This window comes from Cupressus sempervirens, chromosome 10, assembly GCF_028749045.1.
Source record: "Cupressus sempervirens isolate cs-2001-9-10 chromosome 10, ASM2874904v1, whole genome shotgun sequence".
Classification (NCBI taxonomy): Eukaryota; Viridiplantae; Streptophyta; class Pinopsida; order Cupressales; family Cupressaceae; genus Cupressus; species Cupressus sempervirens.
Window position 1 is genome coordinate 147,024,612 of NC_143127.1, and position 10,410 is coordinate 147,035,021.

The 10,410-nt window shown below is 37.3% G+C and overlaps 1 protein-coding gene across 1 annotated transcript; it reads left to right on the plus strand.

Moving 5' to 3' along the window:
* Positions 1-331: 331 nt before the first annotated feature.
* On the plus strand, positions 332-2,408 carry LOC149533004 (eukaryotic initiation factor 4A-1-like). Its single transcript, XM_089803564.1, has 3 exons — positions 332-404; positions 1,239-1,669; positions 1,773-2,408. The coding sequence occupies exons 1-3, from the start codon at positions 362-364 to the stop codon at positions 2,406-2,408; spliced, it is 1,110 nt and encodes a 369-aa protein (XP_089659690.1). The 5' UTR covers positions 332-361.
* Positions 2,409-10,410: the final 8,002 nt, after the last annotated feature.

Sequence of the window (10,410 nt, forward strand, 5' to 3'; positions counted from 1 at the left end):
TATTTTGATTGAAACGCTACTCTTGACTTGTTTAGTTGGTTCAATTGGAATTATATAGGAGGATCTATTTATTAATGCTAATTTGAATCCGTCATATGAACAAATTGAAGTTTAAACTGATTCTTTTTGTTATTTCACAACGCTGGTTGCCTTTATGGTCTAATAGATGCTGATAGACCAGCCAGATTAGTTGAATGAAGAAATTGTAATCCTCATTTTATGAGGTTATGAATTGTATCAGTGAAAGAGGTGCTTAATTTGTATCAGTGAGAAGGGGCACATGATGCTTGTATTGTGGTTGTGTTGCAGACCTGAAGGTGAAGGTACCGATTGGGAGGAAGTTCATGATACTTTTGACTCCATGGACCTTCAAGAAAACCTATTGCGAGGGATTTATGCCTATGGTATGTGACATTAAAGGGACATTTGTTGCTCAGTTTCTTCTTTTTGTCTGTGTTTATGGGATATTTGTTGCACAGTTGCTCACATAAGTTTCTTCTTTTGGTAAAACAGAAGCAGCTCTCTACCTTACACATTATTGTTATAGACATGCTTAGAAAGTGCATATTTCTTTTAATTGAAATGATTACTGAACAACAGTAACATTGAACTGAGACTACATTATTGAGTCCTTCAAAGTAGCGGGTCTCCATTATAGTATAATCTGTAACAAACCTATAACGCCCTGTTCAACCACAGAGAACTCCTTCAATTTCCTGCCCCTGGAAACTTTTTTTAGTGTACTTCCATTGTGGATGCTCTCTTACAAAGCAACTGCAAATACCATCAGCACACTGACATCGTTCAAATAATCATATAAATATAGTGATACTAAATTGAAATCTTGATTAAATCGTCTCAGGGGTTTAGTTTGGTTGGTTGAAGTAATGAGTTCTTATTGTGGAGATTATGGTTCAAAATTTAAGAGGAACAGCTTAGTGGAATTTGAAAGTTGTGACTCTTGAATGAGCACAAGATTTTGTAAAAGATTTCAATATGGAAAAACCTGACTAAATTGTTGCATAGTAGTTTATAAAATGGCAGAAGATTTTGTAAAGGATTTCAATATAAAGTGGTAAAGGATTTCAATATAAAGTGGATTTCAATATACCCTGACTAATTGTTGCATAGTAGTTTATAAAGTGGCACAAGATTTTGTAAAGGATTTCAATATAAAGTGGCTAATGGCCTGGTTTGTGATTTGGCTTAATGAGATCTATTCACACATCAATCTCCAGGTTTTGAGAAACCATCTGCAATTCAGCAGAGAGGTATTGTTCCTTTTTGCCGAGGCCTCGATGTTATTGAGCAAGCACAATCAGGAACAGGAAAGACTGCAACATTTTGTTCAGGAATTCTACAGCGGCTGGACTACAGTCTACAGGAATGTCAGGCACTAGTTTTGGCACATACTAGAGAACTGGCACAGCAAATAAAAAAAGTTATGAGGACACTTGGTAGTTATCTACAAGTAGAAGTGCATGCTTGTGTTGGAGGAGCAGACACCAGAGAGGAAATTCGTATTCTGCAATCTGGTGTTTATGTTGTTGTGGGGACACCTGGCAGGGTTAAAGACATGTTGAGCCGCCATGCCCTGCGCTCTGATTATATTAAAATGTTTGTTCTTGATGAAGCAGATGAAATGTTGTCACGTGGATTCAAGGATCAGGTACTATTAGAGTCAAATTTGACAATTATTAAATTGGTGGTGGATTTAGTCTTATCGAATTCTATTTCCTAAAACATTCCTTTTCTTCTTTTTCTTTTTGCAGATATATGATATTTTCCTGTTGCTCCCTCAAAAGCTCCAAGTTGGTGTTTTCTCGGCTACAATGCCTCCTGAAGCCCTGAAGATGACAAGGAAGTTCATGAATAGTCCAGTCCATATTCTTGTGAATAGAGATGAACTTACTCTGGAGGGTATTAACCAGTTCTATGTGAATGTGGCCAGAGAGGAAGATAAGCTTGATACACTCTGTGATTTCTATAAAACACTAGCCATAACACAGAGTGTGATTTTCGTCAATAAGAGGACAGAGGTGGATTGGCTTGCAGACAAAATGAGAGCTCGAGATTTTATAGTGTCTGCAATGCGTGGTGATATGGATCAGAATACCAGAGACATCGTTTTGAGAGAGTTCAGATCTGGTTCTTCAAGAGTGCTGATTACAACTGACCTTTTGGGTCGAGGTATTGATGTTCAACAAGTTTCTCTTGTTATCAATTATGACCTGCCTACACAACCAGAAAAGTATCTACACCGTATTGGTCGCAGCGGGCGATTTGGTAGGAAAGGTATGGCAATCAGCTTTGTCAGCAGGGATGATGAGAAAATGCTCGAGGAGATTCATAGAGTTTTCGATGTGGTAATTGGAGAAATGCCATTAAATGTTGCAGCTTTGGTATAAGAGCTTGCAAGCAATTTTGGGGTGGATTCACCCCTTTGAAATCTATCAAAGCATCTCGCTCCAGAATTTGTGGCATGTTGTCTTTCCGTTGCTCAAGTTTGATATCAGAGCCGCTGTTCTTTTCACTTGATCCTCCTTGAATAAGTAGTTCAAGTCCCTGTTCTGTAATATCTCAACTTTATCAACCTTTATGTGAAATTCTCGACTTTAATACTAATGTTTTCTGACCAAGTCCTCATTGTGTTCACTACTTCAAGTTCACACCATTGGCACTAATAACTAGAATGTGTTGATAATAACTGGTATTTGTTGAGGATGATCCTATACATTTGATTTACATTTCCTCATTCAAATGATCTTATGGGAAAAATCTTCTCTTGAGATATATAGGTTTGAATAATTTTAAAATAATTAATCAACTAAAAAATAGAGAAGGTTGCCTTTATAAATAGTATATAGATGTGTATATACTGTATGCATTTCATCCTACTAAATGTATGGGTAACTAATTTTTGCATCCACTTAGTATAAATAAGAGCAAATAATATACATTGAGCCCTCTACAAACTAAAGCCTTGAAGAAGTATTATGATGGAGAAGGGAGAGCCACTCTAGATCTACATATATTTGAAGTGTGAGAATATCATCATAAAAGATAAAGGGTCAATATAAGAAGGAAAAATATAATGTTGTTATTATTAAGATAGGGCATTCTCATAAAAAATTCTTGAATGAAATTAAAAGGAATTTGAAAAACTAAAATTATATAAAAAAAGAAGTCTATATAGAAGGCTACTTACATCATCACTAAGACATTTAAAGAGATTTTTAAAATTCCTATAAGAAGTCAAAAGAACATATTTAATGGGTAAAATGTATGTCTTGTAGAAAAGAAAAGTCCAACTAATAAGTTTTAAACAGACATCATATACACCTTGTTGGTCTAATTTTTTGCAAGATAAAATTTCCCCAATCTAGGTACAAAAAATCAAAACTTAATCCATTAATGAAGAATAGGGTTTCTGGTCTTTGGTCTTGCAAATTTGCTAACCTTTGAAAACATTTATTAAACCCTAGGTCTCATTCTTTTTGAATTTTTTTCGGGCGCGAAACCTTTTAAAAATGCAAATATTCCGTGTCCAGTTTGTTGGATTGTGGTGATTGATCAGGAAAGTACTATACATACTTCATAAATTCTTTGGGGTTTAAATTTTTTTTTTGGGTCCTATTTTATCGAGATTTTGGGCCGACATGTAATTATTAATTATAACCCTAAAGTGGCTAAAATACTTGTATAAAAGGGCTTAGGGTTAGGGATTGTTTCATTAGGTGTGATGCGAAATTGGTTCTTGCGATGGTATTGAGCTATAAGGGATTACGGATTGTAATCAGGTTGTAATCACTGGATCATAAAAATATTGGACTTGCTGCTTGGTGGACGTAGCCCAGGGATTGAGTGAACCACGTTAAATCTTGATGCCTTGTGTTCTTTTCTGTTATTGGTTATATTTGCATGTAATTGTTATTTCTGTCCATGGTTTAATCCTAACACAGTTCAAATCTTTCACGTCCCCAAGTAACCTTTTTCCCTTCTGTTCACACCATCCGATCCTTGTAAGATCTATGACAATCGCATCATTGCTATCAAAAGATGCAAGTGTTTTACCCTACGTGACATAGTGACTGCCGCAAAATTGAGAGGCGATGTCGTGAAGTGTAGAAGCAGCAACCGAAAAGTGTTCTGCTTCAAAAATATTTAGTCACATGTTTTTGTGTCAGAGCTGTCAGAATCGAAAGAAGGAACCAAAAAAATGAAGTGCAAAAAAGTCAACATAATTAATTTTTTTCGATAGGTCGCTATGTTACTATCGGGAAAAATTTGAGCCTTGCCGTTAGCGACATGGCACCTTAACGGAAAGTAAACATGACAACAGTTTTTTAAATTTCTCGGTGACCATAAACTTCCCAAGTGGCATGGTAGACATGCGGTTTTATTGTTCTGTCAGAAGCACTAATTAGGATAATTATGACTTGATAGGTATTAATCTTTTCGGCACCAGATTTTATCAAGGCATTGGAGGTCGCTATGTCGTGATCGAAAAATGAACTGGCTTCGCCGTTAGTGTAATAGTGCCCAGCTGAAAAGTGATAGCACAACAACAGTTTCAAAGGGTGGGTCCCAGGCATTTTCTTTGTTAGATATGAGTCACGCAACCTTTGGACATGGTGGCATCCAGTTGGATATGTGTCATGCACTAGAAAAATTGAGGACACCGGAGGTCGTTATGTCACTATCAAAAAAACTTTGCACCTCGCCATTAGCGACATAGTGCCCAACCAAAAAGTAGGCATGTGGTGGGACCTAAGCCATGAGGTGATATAGCAAGGATTAAAGTATTAATTTATGAGCCAGCTGGGACAGTACGTTCTCACATCAGTAGTAACATGAACCCATGCTCCAGTTAGAGACCAAGTAAAAAATTATGATCGCCAGATAAAGATGAAATCAATGATAGTCGCCTTGTTGCTATAAAAAGATGCCCACTATTTACTCTATGTGACATAGCAACTGGGGACCCACCATAATATATGCATGTCATGCAGTTTCCTCACTATTAGATCAAGCCCAAATCTATGGCTGTCGCTATGTCGCTATGATGAGTTGTTCAAATTTTATGTATAGCGACATAAAAAACAAGGAGGGACCCACCACTCTAGTATTAAAAATACAGTAAAACACTTGCCATCAGATTAAGATCAGATCAAGGGTTGTCACTTTCTCGCTATAGCAACATACTCACTCTTTATGTATAGTGAGGTAGCGAATCAACGATACGTGTCCTCAGAAGTTAGTGGGTCTAGTTCGAAGTGCCAACAATGAAGGAAAGATACACATGGCGAAATGTCATTGGATTGACTGCCAACATGTCAAGAAGAATGTGAGTCATCTTTTCTTGCATCCCTGGATCGAAGGATTTTTCAAAGATCAATGGTGTGAATTTGAATGTAGAAGGTGGTGCCACTCTATGCATTTATGAGAAATGAAAGCTTCGTGTGTGAGAAAAATAGAGTATAATATAGGAGATTTTACTAGTTCCATGTCACGCGAACAAAGATTTCAAGTTTTTCTAAGAAAAAGCCATTACTAAGAATATTGTGTTGAGCTTGATAAAGAGCATGAAGTAGTTTCCATCATTCACGAGCTATTGCAGAATTATAGAGAACAAGCAGACAAGCAAGTACTTATACACTATAACCTTTGTAGCATTTAGGTTTCTGTGAATTATAGTCAAGATGGCTCCAAAGAAGGTATTTTCTGGACAAGAGAATTATTTGGATAGAAACATCCATAATGACCTACTAGAATTGCTTCCTAAATCCACCATTGAAATTGTACAAGTAAAAAAGCTAACTTCATTAAACCCTAGGCTAAGAGTTGGAGATGGATCATATGATAAGGGAAATTGGGTTTGGGATGCTAACACTTCTCAGATTGGTCTGGATTTGTTTAAGAAATGGTTTTCAAAAAGGAACTTGTTTGCCCACATGCCAATATCTGGAATATTGATTTAGGGAAATTGGTGGTTCCTAGTGTCTTTATGGATTATGACCTCCTCGACACTGTGGAAAAAAAATATGACCAAGCCATTAGGGTGGTGAGAAGAACTAATGGTGAAATCCTAATCACAATCAATCCAGAGGAAATTAGGGAAGTATTTGGTTTAGGGCCTCTCACTGACTACCATGTGCCAATTGATTTAAAAGGATTAGAAAAAGAATACATGTCAAAGAAGGATGCTATTAGACTAGGTGCACTGAGGGCACATATAGGTAAGATTGGAACTCTACCAGCAATAACAATGGCTTCCAAGGAACCCTTCAAAAGGGCATACTTCAATGCCAGGGCTGTAGAGGTATATAGGACTCTGTGCAGAGTTTTTGGACAAGATGAAGAAGAGTTTATGCTTGTGGATTTTATGTACATGATTACTCAAATTTCCTCTTTTAGTGTAGACATAATTTTTGATTTTGCTTCTTATTTAGCTGAAGAAATTCATAATGGCCTAGTTGGGATTAAGAATGGTAAGGTGGAAAAGATTTTTGGTCACTATTCTTTATTAATGCATATGTTTCTGTTCAAAGGAGTTACATATTTTGGAAAAGAGATGAAGTTAAGCAGGGAACAAGATGGGGAAGCACTACCAGTCCAATTATAGAGTGCAGATATGACCTGGGAATATTCTGAGCTAAGTCGCATAAGAGCAGAAAGCTTACAGTGCAAGTTGCTAAGCCAATCGAAAGAAATAAGAGCTCTGTCTAACCTAACCTGAATGCAAGCTTGACCTATTCTCCTATTGGACTAGGTGAACTTGCATCCATCCAGGTCCACATCCAGAAGAGCCAGATCCCTAATCATGTCAGCCAAGTGTTTTCTACTTTCAACATCAGGCAGGAGCCCTCCTAATTTATTAGAGGCTAAGAGAAGAGTATTAAAATATCCAATAATAATGCACTTGGTGTCACCTAAGTTAATAGCCAAATCCCAAATTTTGATCCAGAAAATCCTTCTGCTATTTCAAGTATTGGGAGCATAAAGATTCAACAAAAACCACCTAGTTTGATCTTTAGGGTTGAAAAAGTTCATAAGCAATATATTACCTTCATCGAAGAGAATGGTAGCCTCAAGTGAGTCCTTCCATATGGTGAGAAGCCCTCCTGAGGCACCCTCCGAGTTTGTGGTAGTATTTTTCATTCTTTTCCCAAAAGAAATCATCTCTATCTTTTCCTTTCTCATTTTGGTTTCTTGAATTAAAAAATCATCTAGTGTATGGTCCCTTACATATTCCTAACTATTTCCTATTTGTGGATTCCATTAAGTCCATGAATGTTCTAGGAAATGATCTTCATGCTTTGATTGATGAACATGATTCCTGGATGGTTCTTTGCGTTCCATCCATTAGATTCCTTCTTGTTTCTTCTTGTCTGATTTGGTTCTTGCTTTTTCTTCCTGAAGTGGTGGATTTATTTCTAGTATCAAATTTTACCCTACTAGTAGTTGCTAGAGAAGCTAGTGTGGGGTACTTGCTATTCTTCTTTCTTTGTTTTACCGAAGTCCAAGGATCCTCATCCTCCTTACATTGATCAAAGAGAGCTTCAAATCTAGAAAGATGCCTCGAGGTAGTGTCCAAGATTCTTTTGAGGATTCTTTTCACTATTGTGGGGGATGCTCCTTTAACAGGGCTATTATTAGATTCCTAGGATAAGGGAAGATCTTGCATCACTCCAATAGATCCCACTAGGGAATCTGTGACAAAAGAGATATCTAGCTCCTTCTCTATAGAAATCATAGCCATATTCAGTCCATCCTTCTCAGGAGACATAATCCCCCCCTTCTCGGCCAAAGGGTGATTTGATATAGGAATATCAATTACTTCATTGCTATTTAGAGGGCTGTCCGACTTCTCCAAAAGTTTGGCATCAATAGGATTTACTCTATCCTTTGTCTTCTCCCTCCTATCATTTCCTGATTCATCCCCTAAGATCTTGTTCTCTGGACCTTTGACATCAGTAGAAATTTCTTTTTTCATAGGCTTATCCCTCCTATTGTTCCTAGCTTCACCTCCTGTGTTCTTGTCTTTTACATTTTTCTCCTTCCACACTTTTTTGGGTGCATTGGCTTTTTTCGTGCCATCTTTGTTTTGGACTTTTCCATAGTTACCTTTCTCTTTGAATAAAGGGAAAGTATTCACTTAATGGCCTGCTTTTTTGTAATGGAAACAAGAAAAAGGGACATTTTCATAGTCAATCTATTGAACCCTTCTTCCCAAACAAGACTGGAATTCAATCACTTGGGGCATATCCTATCCCTCCATCACCTCGACACAAATTTGGGCATACATAAGCTTTTTCTTGGCTATAGTAATAAGATCAATAGATAGTAGTTCTCCAAAGGATCTGGAAATACCATCAAATACATCCTTGTGCCAATATTCTAATGGTAGCTCTGACAACCTTATCCAGACCAAGGCCTGGCTTAGGAAGTCATTGTTCAGGTTTGGGTTAGAAGTCCATGTTTGAAGGACAAGAGTGGACTTTCCCAAGGACTAGTTTCTCGCACATAGGATTTTGGAGTAGTCCTCTAAGCAAGAGAACTCAAAATTCATAAAACCCTTAGCCATAGTCGTGACCTCAACTTGTCCTTTCAGCTCCCATTTATTCCTTGCAAATACCCTTACCAAATATATGTTAGGTCTGGGGCCAATAAATTTTCCCACCAGGGTTGACGCCATGCTCAAAATATTATGGTCGATAATCTCACTGGGAACTTCCAGAGCAAAGATCCCCTTTTCCTTATTGGATTTATTGATGATTTTGGGAAAGATCGACTTACTTGTCGATTTGACCCCAAAGAGATTCAACCATCAACTCCATGCCCTAGGGGTCCTTCCTCCAGAAGATCTAGGAATATGAATCTTTTCACTTGGATGTGGCTGCGATTCACGTGGGTCCCCATCCTTTGTGGCATCAGCATCATGCCCCTCCTTTTCCTGCTCTACCTCTGCAATCTGTTCCCCATTTCCCATTTTCTCCAGATTCTCGCCTGATGACTGATTCAAATTTTTGCTCCACTCACCATTATAATCTTGTGCATTATGCTTATTGTTCAAGTTTATTGAATATCATTCATTTTGATCAAGTTTGTTATATTCGATTCAAATGTACTAATTTGTGAAGAATATTATATGAACCTTTAGTATCAAATTTTACTGCAATTTTTAATTTGAAATTATATCATATGTTTAGTTTGAAACAATTTCTAAAATCCTCTTAAGATATCTACAATTAGCCAAATCCATAGCCAATTTGGTCTTAGGATCCTATCTTTGGCTTTAGGGGACACTTCGGTATAGGGTGGTAACAAACATTTGAAGCTCTATGTGGTAAAAAAAAAGGGTGTTAGTAGGGTTGACTCACCCATGCAGAGCTAACGACACTGACAATTTGATGCCACGATTAGTGGTTTGAAAGTTACACAATGATGCACCAATGAACTTAAGTATAGTGCAAGTTTTGGCATCGGGCAGGACTATTGTGCCAAATCCAAATAGAATGTGATCTCTCCAAAATGAGAGATTTTATTGTAGACCTTGGCATCACCATTCTGTAGCATTCAACATTTCACCTATAGCCCTCACGAGCTCTGAGTTACGACCCTCAGAAGATCGATTTCAAAACACACTTGGAGCATCTTAGGGACACTTTAGTACAGGGTGGTTGTGAATGTTCAAGGCTCTCTACGATTAGAATAGGGGTGTTAGTAGGGTTGACCTGCTCATGTGGAGCAGGCATTGACGATTCAATGCCATGATTAGTGGTTTGAAAGTTACATAATGATGCACCAATGAATTGAGGTATATTGCAAGTTTTTGCATCAAGGGAGATTGTTGTGACAAATTCAAATGAAATGTGATATCTCTAGACTAAAAGAGGATATTATAGACCTCAGCATCACCATCTTTTAGCATTTAATGTTTCACCGATAGCCCTCACAAGCTCTGAGTTATGACCCTCGGAAGATCGATCTCCAAATGCACTTGGAGCATCTTAGGGACACTTCAGTATGGGGTATTTGCAAAAATTTGAGGCTATCTGTGGTTAGAAAAGGGTGTTAGAAGGGTTGAATAGACCAATTGAAGCTTGTAAGGAATCTCAGGTGTGGAAACAACTTCCTACACTAATCTCTTAAGGAAAGTATTCTACAAATTCTGTTTAAATCCTTACAATTTTAGATTCAATATTATGTAAACAATAATATTGTAGTCAACAATGAATACAAAAAAAAATAGAGAAAGAAAATACATAAACACAAAGATATGCCGATGGGAAAAAACCTTTTGATAAAACAACCCCACCCCTCCAAAACCTACATAATGTATTATCTTCAACACAAAGGTTACAACACACTTGTAGTGCAAGTTCTTTTAGGACACGAAAGACTTAT